General features: G+C 46.3%; 1 protein-coding gene across 1 annotated transcript; it reads left to right on the forward strand.

Annotated features, from left to right (window-relative positions):
* Positions 1 to 8,250: 8,250 nt before the first annotated feature.
* TMEM35A (transmembrane protein 35A) lies at positions 8,251 to 15,274 on the forward strand. The gene is made up of 2 exons (XM_075260259.1): positions 8,251 to 8,418; positions 14,451 to 15,274. Exons 1-2 carry the CDS (start codon positions 8,299 to 8,301, stop codon positions 14,817 to 14,819), a joined length of 489 nt encoding a protein of 162 aa, XP_075116360.1. The 5' UTR covers positions 8,251 to 8,298; the 3' UTR covers positions 14,820 to 15,274.
* Positions 15,275 to 15,475: the final 201 nt, after the last annotated feature.

Here is a 15,475-nt window from a genome sequence, read left to right on the forward strand (position 1 = left end):
TTTGCATATTATCTGATCTGCTCAGTGCACACAAAGTGACATGGGCAAACATCTTTAATTCAAATGGCCAGTTTGCCAATTTTCAGCATGCCTGGAAAAAGAGAATCTAATTTGTCACAAACAAGGAGAACTATGAAGGAAGCCTGAGGTCAACAGAGTTCTCCTCAAGTGCAGCGGAAGAGGATCATCAACGCCAACAACACATGCATTATATGGCGTCGCAGCAAGCTGCTGAGGTGCCAGAACAATCACGGGCACAGCACGAGGAACACGTTCAGCAGCAGGCCAGCTTGACAGCTGCAGAGACGCTGGAGCAGGTGGATCATAAACACCAACAACATGCTCATTATATGACGTTCCAGCAAGGTACTGAGGTGCCGGAACAATCACGGGCAGTGCAAGAAACAAGTTCAGCGGCAGGCCAGCTTGAGAGCTGCCAAAATGCCGGAGCATGCGGATCATCAAGGCCAACAACACGTTCATTATATGGCGTCCCAGCGAGCTGCGGAGATACTGGAATAATCACGGGCTCAGCACGAGGAACGCATTCAGCGGCAGGCCAGCTTGACAGCTGTCGAAACGCCGCAGCAGGCGGATCATCAACACCAACAATATGCTCATTATATGCCGTCGCAGCGAGCTGATGAGATGCTGGAACAATCACAGGCACGGTGTGAGGAACAAGGTCAGCAGCAGGAAAATGCCGGAGCAGGCAAACCATCGGCAATTTGCTGAATATAGGCGGATCATCAATGGCAACACCCGCAGACGAAGTTGCAGGCAGAAACTAGTATCTATATATAGGGCACACGATGCACACACCACTAACACATCAGAAACAGGATGCCATACCCAGCACTCACACATAACACACCTCTCATGTACACATCGCTCACACATTTGACAAATGATGAACAAGCACTCACTGTGCGGGAAATTTACTATAACATATGTTCACTGAAAAACTGGTGTAGAAATAGGGAATCTTTGGCACATGGCCCTGACGTGAACAATAAGTGGCCCACTATTTTCCTTTTCTGCCCGATCACACTGGGGATGGCCGAGGCTATGGAAGACTTGTGCCATCACATTTACTATAACTCACATAAGAAAACTGGCAAGAGTTATAGCTGAAATCTATGCCATGACTTGACTGGTGTACAGGACCTCCAAAGATGCACCAGAATTATTAGGAGGCCGGAGCCAGAGACACTCAATAACACATATCATACCAGCAGGAGAATTGATTAAGACTAGCATAGAAAACTCCAGTCTTAATACATTCTCCTATGTCTGTCTAATATATGTAAGTGCATGCATCACACGTATACTCATATAGTACATGCATACAGCACGTCACTCATATACATATCACTCAAAGAGTCAATCAGTGGTGTAACTACCGGGGTAGCAGTGGTAGCAGCTGCCACAGGGCCTGGGACATTAGGGGCCCAGCGACAGACGCTACCGCTGCAGGGTTTTTTTTTTTTTTTTTTTTTAATAGGCCGTTACCGGCTGGAGTTACTCCAGCCGGTAACGGGCCGTACTTACCGATCCTGGCAGGGGCCGGGATCGGTAAGTGACGCCGCGGGCCCCACAAGCACTATTATACTCGGAGGTCTTTTCGGACCCCGGAGTATAATGATCAGAGAGGTAAGGGAACATAAAAAATTGTGTTACTTACCTCTCCACGCTCCGGGCATGCCTGGGGCCTACTTGCATGATGTCTCATGAATGTGCAGCAGGGTTCAGCATACACTCAGCTCTGCTACATCTCTGATGCACCAGAGCTGAGTGTGCAGCAGGGTTCAGTGCATCTCTGATGCAGCAGAGCTGAGTGTGCAGCAGGGCTCAGCAGTTCTCCGGTGTAGCAGCGGTTCTCCAGTGTAGCAGTGCTGGCCATGTGCTCAGCTTGGCTGTATCTCCGGAGTAGCCAAGCTGAGCGCACGGCCAGCTCTGCTTCATCTCCGGTGTAGTAGTGCCGATCGAACAGTCGAGTATTTAGCGACTACTTGAATTGAACTTCGATCTTCGAACATTTCACTGTTTGCTCATCTGTACACCAGACCATATCACATATCTCAGTATCAGGACAGACCCAGTCATTTCCTCTTTTCCCAGGATCTGCCCTGAAGTGCACACTCTGCAACCTTTTATGGCCCAGTAATGAGCCTATGACGCACACCTGGGCTGCAGCTTATTCAAGATCTGCCCTGGACCACATATATGTCAGGAATCTGGGGAAGATATACTTGGACTCCAGCACTCTGCCTGTCACCTTCTCACAATGCATTCAGCACATGTCACTCACATACTTCTTGAATATAGCACATCATTCATATACTACAGTACATGCCTACCGCACACGTCACTCACATACTACATGCATACCAAACGTGACTCATATGATATATGTATATAGCCATGCAGTAATAACATTCAAGAAACAGGCATACCTCCCAACTTTTGAAGAACTGAAAGAGGGACAAAATGTGCGCCGCGGCAAATTTAGCCCCACCCACTTTTATGTTGACTCCGCCCACTCGTTCATTTTTCATGTGCCCGCACACAGTATAATCCTCCTACAGTCACCCGTAAATTATATGTCCCCCCTCTATCTCTCCCCCAGTTTCATATACACCCTTCATCTGCCCCCAGTTTCATGTCCCTCTTCCATCTCTGCCCCCAGATTCATGTCCCTCCATCTCTGCCCCCAGATTCATGTCCTCTCCATCTCTGCCCCCAGATTCATGTCCCACATCTCTGCCCCCAGATTCATGTCCCTCCATCTCTGCCCCCAGATTCATGTCCCTCCATCTCTGCCCCCAGATTCATGTCCCTCCATCTCTGCCCCCAGATTCATGTCCCCACATCTCTGCCCCCAGATTCATGTCCTCTCCATCTCTGCCCCCAGATTCCTGTCCCTCCATCTCTGCCCCCAGATTCATGTCCCTCCATCTCTGCCCCCAGATTCATGTCCACTCCATCTCTGCCCCCAGATTCATGTCCCACATCTCTGCCCCCAGATTCATGTCCCACATCTCTGCCCCCAGATTCCTGTCCCTCCATCTCTGCCCCCAGATTCATGTCCCCATCTCTGCCCGCAGATTCATGTCCTCTCCATCTCTGCCCCCAGTGTCATGCCGTCCTCTCCTTCATCTGTCCCCAGATTGACGTTCCACCTCCACATTAAACTTACCTTCTCCTCTGCTCCCTCGCCGCTCTCTGCCCGCCTCTCTCCCTGACACATGCGGCTGAAGCGAGGAGCTGACCTGTGTCAGCTCCTCGCTTCGCTGCTGCCGCCGGCTCCTGGCTTGTACATCGCGTCTACAAGCCAGGAGCCGGCGGCAGCAGCAAAGCGAGGAGCTGACACAGGTCAGCTCTTCGCTTCAGCCGCATGTGTCAGCGAGAGAGAGACGCAGCGGCGAAGCGAGCACGCGAGCAGCTTCAGCCGCATGTGTCACTGAGAGAGGCGGGCAGCGGCAAAGCGAGGAGCTGACCTGTGTCAGCTCCTTGCTTCAGCCGCATATGTGTTCAACTCAGATCTGCGTCCTCTGGACGCAGATCTGAGTTGAAATCGGGACATACCTCCCTCCAACCGGGACCGCGGGACATGTCACCCAAATCGTGACTGTCCCGCGGAAATCGGGACAGTTGGGAGGTATGAACAGGGTCTTTGTATAACAATGTAACGCATGGTTTTAACTTGAGGTGGAACAGGGTAAAAAAATCTAAATACTGAAGATACAATACTTGCAAAAGAAACATCACAGCATCATGTAACCTCAGATGTGGGAAAGAGTTATTACCTATGGTTTCATAGACGTTGAGAGAAGGCAGGTGCATCATGGGAAACGTAGTCTGTTCACAGATTTGCTAGATGTAAATAATAGTGATACAAGGAGTCTCAAGCAAAATAGTGCAAAGAAGAGGCAGTACTAGGGAACTGAACATTTAGCACTACTGTGGATGTAGTTGCAGTAAAAGGGTGCGTGCTCATGGAGTAATGCTCCGCTCATTCAGACACATAAACATGTGTCAGAGTGACCGCTGTAGAACAGAATCCCATTGACTTGAATGGGTGCCGGTCTTATGCACGCTACACATTGAAATCAATGTGAGGCTTTTAAACCCATTGTTTTCAATGTGTAGTACGCGTAATACTGGCACCCATTGAAATCAATGGGATTCTCTTTTACAGCGGTCACTCTGACACGTGTTTACGTGTCTGAATGAGCGCAGCGTTACTCCGTGTGCATGCACCCAAACTCTGCAGACTGTGAAAAATGCTGCAGAAAAAGCTACAATGCATTTCCACAGCAGTCTTTTCTGCAGCGCTTTTTAGCTGCAGCTCACCATGTGGGCCTTAGCCTAAGGAGGTTTTCCTATGAATATCACCTTATTTAAATTTGTAGACGATTAATAGTTAAACATTGTTGCAGATATAAATATTTTACTTTGTTTTTACAGAGTTTTAAGGATTTTCTCTAACCATCTTAGTAGTGACATTTTGTTGTCTTGATTGGTTGCCAATGGATAGAAACAAGAATTAGAAACTTTTTATGATCTGGACAGGTTATCAGGCAGGGACTCTACATGCATGAGAAGATAACTTTGCAACAATAAGGAAATCATGGCTTGGATTTTAACAAGTACCAGACCATAAAGAGTTCTTGAACTGATGGTTGTATCCATTGTCAACCAATCATGACTGTCACTAGGGTTGAGCAATCGGGATCGGAAAAGATCGGATTCCGATTCCGATCTTTTACCGCGTGTTTGAGGTCGGAGGTTATTTCCCACAATGCTTGGCTACTGGTCAATCATTGTGGGAAAAGCTAAAAATGATTGGCCAGTAGCCAAGCATTGTGGAAAATAACTTCTGACCTCGATCCCGCGGGAAAAGATCGAATCGGAATCCGATCTTTTCCGATCCCGATCGCTCAACCCTAACTGTCACCTCTAACATGATCAGTGAAAATCTTTAACGGGTACCTGAGTTTTTATGAAAAGTTGAAAAATATGCAGGGTCTTGTTGGTCAGTCTGTTCTATGACTGTATAAGCCTCCATACATTGTATCCTATCAGTTTTTGTGCTGCTAATAATTACATTATGTCTGGAGCAGATTATACATTTGTCTTTGAGATGTGTACAATAGGTAGCAGTCTGCCCCCCTCCCCTATGCATTACTGATACTGTTCTGCCATTCTGCCAGGAGTAGCTGTACAATAGCAAACACATAGCAGAAAAAAAGTCCAAGTCACCATAATACAGTATATAGGGCATGACACAAGAAATGAACAATCTATAAACATAGGAACACTGCTTTCTCTATATGAATAATATCCCATCTGGAATCACACATACTGCCAGAAGTAGATGCAAGTACATAGTAGACTTCTATTTTATGTTGAGTAAGCTGCAAGATTTTAAGAATGTTCAGTCCTTTGCACAGAGCAGTTTGTGAGAGCAAATGTGCTGTGAAGAATATCTCCTCTCCATTAACTGTGTGAGGAGAGAAAAGACCCTTCCACTTCCCTCACTGTAATCAGTCTTGCATCTATGAAACAAAACCTTCCCAATAATGGAGTGAACAGCAAACTAGCTAGATAGGAGACGCCAAGTGGTAGGAACTTTGGAGAGGTTTTTCAGAGAGAAAGCAGTCACATTTTTAATTAAAGTGCATTACATTTTGGTCCAGAATCACATGCTCTATGAAATGAGAGAAAGTTATTTGCAAAAATGACATGACAAGCTACTAGTGATATGAATGTATTCTATTCATGCTCCTCCCAGGTTATAAATAGAGTATAGTCTATCACAGATTGATCTTTGAGGATATGACTGTTTTCTTGAGCTGATAAAATAGTTAAGAGAGAATTTTTAGAAATAATCAGTTACATATGTGATTATTCAACCCCTGTAGTCTATATAGGGACTAAGATCATCGCCCTTTTTTTTTTCCTTTTTTTTTTTGCCATTTTTTAAAAATTGGCCGCTACTTATGTTGTTATATGACTAGGTAGAGGTCGATAATTTTTGCTCACCTGTCCATGCTCCTGTTCAGGTCAGCCTCTGCTACTCTAACATCACATACAGCATCCCTGCGTTCTTCAGCATCGGCAACAGCCCTGGAGGCAGAAGCAGGAGCGGCCTGGACAGAAACATGGACAGGTGAGTAAAAATTTGATGGTTTTGGCAGGGGGAAAAGGGGGTCCTAAACTATGTGGGTATGGTGTAAAAAAAGAGGGTCATATACTGCATGTGGGCTTTAAAAATGGTTCATAGACTGTGTGGTGATCATAAATAGGGGGATCATATGCTGTGTGCGGCAGGTAAAAAGGGGGGTTACATACTTTGTGTCTGCCATAAAGAGGGGTCCTAAACTGTGTGGGGGCCATTAAAAATTTGATTATATTGTGGGGGGCAAAACAGTAGGTCATTTCCTGTGAGGTGCCATAAGAAAGGGGTCATATATTCTGGGGACCATAAAAAAGGAGTCATATACTGCGGGAGGCCATAAAAAGCGGGGCCATATACTCTGGGAGAGGAATAAGAAAGTGGTCATATACTGTGGGGGCCATAAAAAGCATGGTCATATACTGTGAGGGGCAGAAAATATGGGTCATATACCTTGTTGGGCAAAGAAAAGGGGTCCTATACCGTGTGGGGGGCTACAAAAAGGGAGTCTTATACTGTGTGGGGCTCCAGTAAAAATTGGGTTGTATATTGTGTGGGGGCCAAATAAAGTTGGGTTGGGTTGTTTTTTTTTTTTTTGGGGGGAGGGTGCCTTTTTATAGTTTGGTTCCACAAGGCTCTCCATAATACTGCACCTCCCTACATTTCCTCCCTCATCTCTGTCTACCGCCCAACCTGTGCTCTCCGTTCACTCAATGACCTAACACTTACATCCTCTATTATCAGAACCTCCCACGCTCGTATACAAGACTTCTCCCGAGTTGCACCACTTCTCTGGAATGCTCTACCCCGGACAATAAGATTAACTCCCAACTTCTACAGCTTCAAGCGCAAACTAAAGACGCATCTTTTCAGACAGGCCTATCACAGTTCCTAATGTAAACCCTTCTGCACCGTATTAAAATCCCTAAAATTTAACCCTCCTCTGTCCCCACTCCCACATTACCCCACATGATATGATGCTATTTCAGGCTAACTTTATATGTCCAGGCACCATCCACATGTGACACAACTGGTGACGGCTCATAAAGTTTTATGTTGGTGTAATGACAGTCACCTCTATTACAAAATTGACCACTGTATAAGCAATGCCGCCCCTGCTACCTCTTGTGTCACCCCCTCTACCTCATAGATTGTAAGCTCTTGCGAGCAGGGTCCTCAGTCCCATTGTGTGAAGTGATTATTTCTTTGTAATGTATCTTCTTGTCTGTATTTGAACCCTAGAAATTGTACAGTGCTGCGGAATATGTTGGCGCTATATAAATAAAATTTATTATTATTATTATTATTAATAATAATAATAATAATAATAATACTGGGGTGGGGGAACCTGGAAAGGGGACATTATACTGTGGGGATAAAGTACAAAGGGGCCATGATACTTTGGAGGCAAATTGGAGTGGCACATTATAATATAATGTCTGAGGAGCCACCATGGTGGGATAGGTTGATGTTTGAGGGGCCACCGTGGAGGACTTGTTAATGTCTGACACCTCTGCAGGAGTATTTGATAGCGTGATGGGCCACTGAGGGGCATTATATTGTATGGGACCACTAAGCAGGCATTATACTGTATGAGGGCTATTAAGGGGCATTATACCAAGTGGAAGCCACTGGCGGGCATTATAATTTGTGCGGGTCATACATTACTAAGGGGTGGTGATGGGCGATGGCATTTATAAAACCTTTGCACTGGGCCCACCAATGGCTGAGACCCCTAGCAATGAAGAATATGGGGACTGGAAAGTCTGCAGTATTCTTCATGAGAATGAAGTGCCAGTAAGCTTGTTGGGACCACACTCTCCATCTGCCCAATAGAAGTCAATGGAGAGCCTGGGGGTTGCAGTGGTTGGACCCCGGGAATCTGACACTAACCCCTATCTGTAGTCCCTGTGGTCCCCTGAGCAGCAGGCTGCAGGTATGGCATCTCTCTCTTAGTGTCACTGCTGCTTACTGACACACTGCTCACTGCTGCCTGACCCCTCATCTGTACCCTGGGACGTCAGGGCGTGTTCAGGTCTCCTCCATAGGGCGCAGGCGCAGACTGTGCCGTGTATTATAGACGGATCGCTCCCCGTGAGGTGACCTGGGGCCGAGCTATGGCGTCTCCTCGGACTGTCACCATCGTCGCCCTGTCTGTGGCTCTCGGCCTCTTCTTCGTTTTTATGGGGACGATTAAGCTGACTCCGAGGCTGAGTAAGGATGCGTACAGCGAGATGGTAAGAAGGGAGGAGGAGACGGAGTGTGGCCGGGTACCAGTGATGCTGGGACCGCCCGGCTCCATGATGTACTGGGCTCTGCAGTCTCTGTACAGGTCTCCATGGTCCTTCCTCCTCACTGCTGTGACACAATGGGATGAAGCGTCCTCCATGATGGCTTATTGTGTAGCAGAGCGGCAGTGGCAGCAGATCCCTCATGGACGGAGTCAGTGGCTGCAATGCCTTAGACCAGGGAGCTGAAGACATGGGGGCAATGGGAGACATTGTGGGGGGGCACTAAGGCCAAGCATACATCCCCATACCTTCCCACCCCCCAACATTGTCCATATAAAGGGCAATGAGAGACATTGTGGGGGGTCACTAAGGCCGGGGATACATATGGGGGGCAATGGGAGACATTGTGGGGGGTCACTAAGGCCGGGGATACATATAATGGGCAAAGAGAGACATTGTGGGGGGTCACTAAGGCCGGGGATACATATGATGGGCAATGAGAGACATTGTGGGGGGTCACTAAGGCTGAACATACATCCCCATACCTCCCCCCCCCAACATTGTCCATATAATGGGCAATGAGAGACTTTATGAAGGGTCACTAAGGCCAAACATACATCCCCCATCCCTCGCCCCCCTTCCCAACATTGTCCTTCTGCTCCAGTTTTTGTTTTGATGGGGGAGGGGTGACAGATGGCATTAGTCTCTATTCACACAGCCCTGCTGATTCTCCCCTGTGCTTTGTCATGGCCAAGTCTGCACCTTAGAAGCAATCACAGACCCCCCCCCCCCCCTCCACACCACTGACTTTCAATGGTAATGTTGGATGCTAGAAAACAGAGCCATGTTTGTGATCCGCTCCGTCTAGATCATGGGCTACTTCTTCATGTGCTATGGACATCGGTAGATTATTGTAAAGGATTATTCTATTTATCTAACATGGAAAGGCGAGGTTCACACTTGCAATGGGATCTCTTCTGCTCGGAGGACCTGAATGACAGAGAGCCTGCCCACTAAAACAGCGGACATCTGCAGACCCCCTAGACAATAACGGGGCCCGTCGGGTTTCAGGAGAGGAGCTTGTACAATAGTTCCTTGTATGGGAAGTTGTGGAAAGTCATTGAGGTAGGAGTGCTAAGTGTGTGGGAAATGTGGACGTAGCAGAGCCGAGTGTGCAGTGGGAAAGTGGATGTCGCAGCGCTGAGTATGTGGCAGAGCCGTCTGCCAATGACAAGACAGGCAGGGCTGTATTTATCAATGGAAGTCCGACACTTTTCTGTCTACATTTGTGCAAAATTTTCAATTTATTTCTGTGCGGCGTGCACCAGAAAGAACGAAAAAATACGACCAACTCGAGACTTTTGATGGGGATGGGCGGCTTAGAAGTAATATTACAACACATTTATGAGATGGGGAAGATTTTCCTGCAAGGTAAGTTTTTGTCTAGAAATATTGGGGCACATTTTTACGTCCCCCATGTTTTTCACAGGTGTCGAGCCTGCCGTATTTTTCGTTTCTGGTGCACGCTGCTCACGAATGTGTCGTAAAGGCAGTGCACCATTACTTTTGGGGTAAAAGTAGACAGAAAAGTGTCCGATATTTATTGATGAATGTGTCCCTGTGTCTATACTTGTCTCATGGTGACACTTTTAGTCAGATGGTATTTGAGTCAGAATTTTGGAGCTTCTAGAAACAATTTGGCATCTGTGTTATAACCTAAACTGGTTTATTTATAGGGAGATTTTTCATCAACAGCAGTCCGTATTACAGCATTGATTGGTATGTTACCCAGCTTTCTTAAGACCCTGAAAAACACATTAGTCACATTAAGGAACAATTATGGACCGGGGTGGGTGGGTACTTAAATATAGAGTACTCAGTAGCTGATAATATAGCATTACCTGATATGCTACCCAGCTTGTTGAGATGCTAAAAAGCACATGATGTGGTACAGTTATGGCAATTGGGATTTATTTAGATGTAGTATACAGTATTGCCACTCAGAGCTTAACATGCTATTTCACCCAGCTTTCTCAGAACCCTGAAATGCAAATCAAGCAAGCTTTGGAATGATTTGGGAGCAAGCAGGAGGATTTATTTAGGCATATTTAGTATTCAAGAGTCCTATTACTGCATTATCTGGTATGTTACCCAGCTTTCCCAAAATCTTGAAAGGGAAATCTTGGTAAGCTATGGTGTGATTATGGTGCAATATAGTAGTAGTAAATATAGTAGTATGCTACCCAGCTTTCCTGGGACTATGAAAAATCTTTATCATGATCATGGCAACTTTTCAGTTTTGGTTTTTCCCTTCTAAGACTAAAGCTGCACGTAGCAGTCCGCAGCAAAAAAAGTGATGCAGGAAAAACTACAGCGGCAACGCTTTGAGGTTTTTCCTGCAGAGTTTTCACAGAAAAACTTTCTGCTTCTATTATACCTATAGGGAAACCGCCAGTGGTGTAACTAGGAATGGCAGGGCCCCGTGGCGAACTTTTGACATGGCCCCCCCCCCTCCAAACGACACCGACGTCGAAGACCTTGACCGACCCCCTCCTCTGCACTCTATTATGTCCCTTAGTAAGCCCTGCACACAGTATTATGTCCCATAGTGGCCCCTGCACACAGTATTATGTCCCATAGTGGCCCCTGCACACAGTATTATGTCCCTTACTGGCGCCTGCACACAGTATTATCCCCCATAGTGGCCTCTGCACACAGTATCATCCTCAATAGTGTCCCCTGCACACAGTATTATCCCCCATAGTGACCCCTGCACACAGTATTATGTCCCTTAGTGGCCCCTGCACACAGTATTATCCCCCATAGTGACCCCTGCACACAGTATTATGTCCCTTAGTGGCCCCTGCACACAGTATTATGTCCCCAATAGTGGCCCCTGCACACAGTATTATGTCCCCAATAGTGGCCCCTGCACACAGTATTATGCCCCATATTGGACATCCATAAACAATTATTGTACTCTGGGGTCCGCGGTGTCACTTGCTGATCCCGGCCCAGCCAGGATCAGCATGTGAATAGGGACCGTAATGGCCTATTTAAAAAAAAAAAACAACCTGCAGCGGTAGCGGCTGTCACCAGGCCCCCTAATGGCCCGGGCCCTGTGGCAGCCGCCTCCGCTGCCTCTATGGTAGTTACGCCCCTGGAAACCGCTATTAGTTCCACAGGTATAATTGATATGCTGCAAGTATTTTTCTGCAATGTGCGAATGGGATTCCTTATCATGGGATCGGATGGAGATAACATGTGAAGGAGGAAGACTAAGAATAGAATGAAAATTTGTGAAAATGAAATGATGATCAGATTAGTGAAAGGATTATTGGAGAAAGGGCTCTAATACCCTGTTGGGCCGCCTCAAGCCTAAATATAACATGAGATACAGTTGGACACGTACAGTTTCTATATAGTTTCATTTTGCACATTTGCCCACATGTTCCCAAAGCTGGCAACCCGGCCACTCTCATAAATGTTCAATTGGTGATAAATCTGGCAAATGGGCAGGCCAAAGAAGTTGTGCTATCTGGCGGAAACATTCCTTGGAATCTTTTGCTGTGTGGGGGTAAGCATTATCCTGTTGAAAAACGCTATGAGGGGCAACAAATATGGCCACAGGATGTCCTGAACATATCACTGAGCAAAATCTGGGGGATCAATCGCAAAATAACCAGACCTGAAAGACCGTATAGTTGACGCTGGGTTCACACCAGCTTTCGGGTCTCTGCTTTCATTTTCCATTTTCTGCTTGCAGAAGACGGAAACCTGTCATGTTGAGTCCGGCCGTGAGCGCCGATAAGTGTTTTATACACTCCGCGGCAAAACCGTTTTTTTTTAAACCGGACACAAAGTACTGCATGTCCGACTCTGTGTCCAGTTAAAAAAAAACGGTTTCACCGCGGAGAGCACAAAACGCTCACGGCCGGAGACTTTTCAAGCCCATTCAAATGAATGGGATTGAAAAATACCTGCAGGTTTCCGTCTCCTGTCCAATTTCGGGCAGGAAACGGAAACCTGAAAGCGGAGACCCTGGGCGCAGGTGTGAACGAGCTCTGAGTCAAATGCAATGATTCATCTCTGATCAAAACACAACCTGGATTTACCATTAAAGATGATGCGGTTCCAGTCTGTAGGAGTCCAGGATTCTTGTTCATGACTGCACTACAAATAAATGCAAAAGTGGCTGGGTTACTATGGCAGGACACTTAATGGGCGCCATGACTTTAAATTTCCTTTTTCTGAGTGTCTGGAAATGGTCTGGGCAAAGGAAGGTGCCACCTATGTCTGGATGGAGGACAAGTAAATTGTAGGAGGTGCTTGTGCTTGTTGTCCTATCAAACAGTCCTCTCTACTGACTGTGTCTGAGCTGTCCAGAGGCTGATGGTTGTGTCTATGTGTTCCCTCACATCACCACCTCTCCCAGAACCTCCTAACAGCTAGGGCACAATAACCTAGAGGGTCAGTAATTTGTCAGTCCAATGATACACCCACTATTAGTCTGTCGACTGGGCAAAATGTCTTTGGCGTTTGTCTAGCAGTCAACAATCTCTCATCAGGATGTACACTACCCAAAAGTAACCTCTAAGAACCTTTTTTTTTTTTTTTTTGTAGGGCAGTAGAGGACATACTTTGAGAGCCTCTAGTGGTAAGATCCGGTGTCTGATAAGGTCAAGCACATAATCCTTTACATAGCTCTCAGAGACATAACTGCATTCTGAGTTTTGCAGTAATAACACATTTCTATCTCGGTGAGGTGTTGTTTCCCCCCATTTTTATGAGTGAATACATTTGCTCAGCTCAGGGGAATGCATGAAGAAGAACTGAAGTTTCAGCATTTATTTTTGGTTGAGTTTTTGATGTTCAGTAGACATTGCACAGTATTGCCATATACTGTACTTTCTTACCAGATGCACATTAGGCTCTGTCTCTGCCATGACCTAAAAAGCCTCCGTACATGCTAGCCTTGTAAAGGCTCCAGGCCATGGAATCCCCTTGGTACCCTGTGATCGTGTTGTTTGTGTGTGGGGAAGGGGGGAGGCCTTAAAGAGGGTATGAGAAGGCGATCTCTGCTATAACCACTTGGAAGCCAGAATGAATATTGAACTTCTAACAGGATAATGTGCCATTATGGGTTATCACAGACCTAGGCAGGGGGCGCTAGATGGCGGCTGTCTTGTACCCGGCTCTTAGCAGTGACGGTGCAGCTGCTGTACCTACTAGATGTCTTCTCTGCGCCGCCGTTCGGTATATAATCCGGTTTTCATTGGTATACAAATGAGTTCTCTCGCAGCACTGGGGGCGGGCCCCAGCGCTCAAACAGCACTGGGGGCGCCCCCAATGCTGCGAGAGAACTCTCTTGCGCCGTCTCCATCTTCTTCAGGAACAGGTCTTCTTTGCGTCTTTATCCGGGGGTTGGTTTCAAACTTCTATACCTCAGGCCTAGGACAAAGCTGACTGGACATGCCCGCCGGCCACAAGAAAATGGCCGCTTACACAGTATTGTAAGCGGCCATTTTCTCGTGGCCAGCAGGCATGCGCAGTTGACTGCCCGAGGCCTAGAAGTTTGAAGCCACCGCTGGAAGAAGACGTGAAGAAGACCCGTTCCTGAAGAAGATGGAGGCGGTGCTGGAGAGTTCTCTCGCAGCATTGGGGACGCCCCCAGTGCTATTTGAGCGCTGGGGCCCGCCCCCAGTGCTGCAAGAGAACCATTTGCATACCATCGATAACTGGATTATAAACCGAACGGTGCCGTGGAGAAGACATCTAGGAGAAGAATAGCCTTTCTTAAGGCTATTCCTACACGTTAGGCAGAAAAAAATGAGTTTTAATGATAGGATCCCTTTAAAAAAACAGTTGTAGCAAAATGTAACTTGAAATGGCTTGTGTGAGTTATCTCGCTTTTCAGGACTGCCTCTGATCCCCCAATTCCTTTAAATTGAGCTACATTTGTGTACAATATTAAAATGTTAGCATTTCTATGTTTTGAGCTTCTTTTATTTATTAAAGTGATTTTTATTCTTTTTTAGAAACGGGCATATAAAAGTTACATGAAGGCTCTCCCAGGACTAAAGAAGCTTGGCATTAGCTCCATCATGCTAAGGAAAACCATTGGATCCTTGGAACTTGCATGTGGAATTGTCCTCACTTTGGTCCCAGGACGTCCTCGAGATGTTGCCAATTTTGTCCTCCTTATTCTAGTTCTCATTGTTCTCTTTTTCCACCAGCTTGTTGGCGATCCATTGAAACGATACGCCCATGCACTTGTTTTTGGCATTCTTCTCACTTGTCGTCTGCTTGTGTCGCGTCAACCTGAAGAGGAATTGCATGACAAAAAGACAACACAAGGTGAAAACGGGGCCGTCCCCCGCGACCCCAAGAAAATAAAGGTGTCTTAATCGCCAAATTGATTCTCTTCCCAACACTGTTTGTAAGGACCCTCAGAGCTGTTTTCTAATCTTCCATTTGACCTCACGTGAATAAATAATTGAAGGTAATCCTGTATTCAGTACCTCAGGAAAGTCTCTGGGACATGCTGCACATAAGCAACTTAGTGTGAAAACCAGAGTGCTGGAACATAAATTATGATATTTTTTTTTTTTATAGTTTTTCCGTAAGCCTGCAAGATTCTGCAAAAAGCAAAGGCTTTCGTAACTGTTTTGACAGAGTTTGCGTTATTACCATAAGTGCTGATATAAGCATGTTGCAATTTATGGATACGTCTAATTCAGTTAATGCTTACATTATAACAGAAGATAAAATCATGGCTCAGTCCGCCCGGCCATAGAATTCTTTCCACGTATGGCGCTACCAAGCACAGAGACATAAAATAAAGAGAATATTGTGAAACTCACCAATGGAGTGTATGTTTGTAATGCTGCGATCTGACCTCATCTAAATCACTTTGAAACCATTTCCCTACCTCCAAAGGATTTTATATCTTGTGGTGGTAGGCACCTGTGTGCTCATCACATGACCAGGGACTGTATGTCACATGACCAGGGACTGTATATCTCATGACCAGGGACTGTATATCACATGACCAGAGACTGTA

Source organism: Leptodactylus fuscus, chromosome 11, assembly GCF_031893055.1.
Source record: "Leptodactylus fuscus isolate aLepFus1 chromosome 11, aLepFus1.hap2, whole genome shotgun sequence".
Classification (NCBI taxonomy): Eukaryota; Metazoa; Chordata; class Amphibia; order Anura; family Leptodactylidae; genus Leptodactylus; species Leptodactylus fuscus.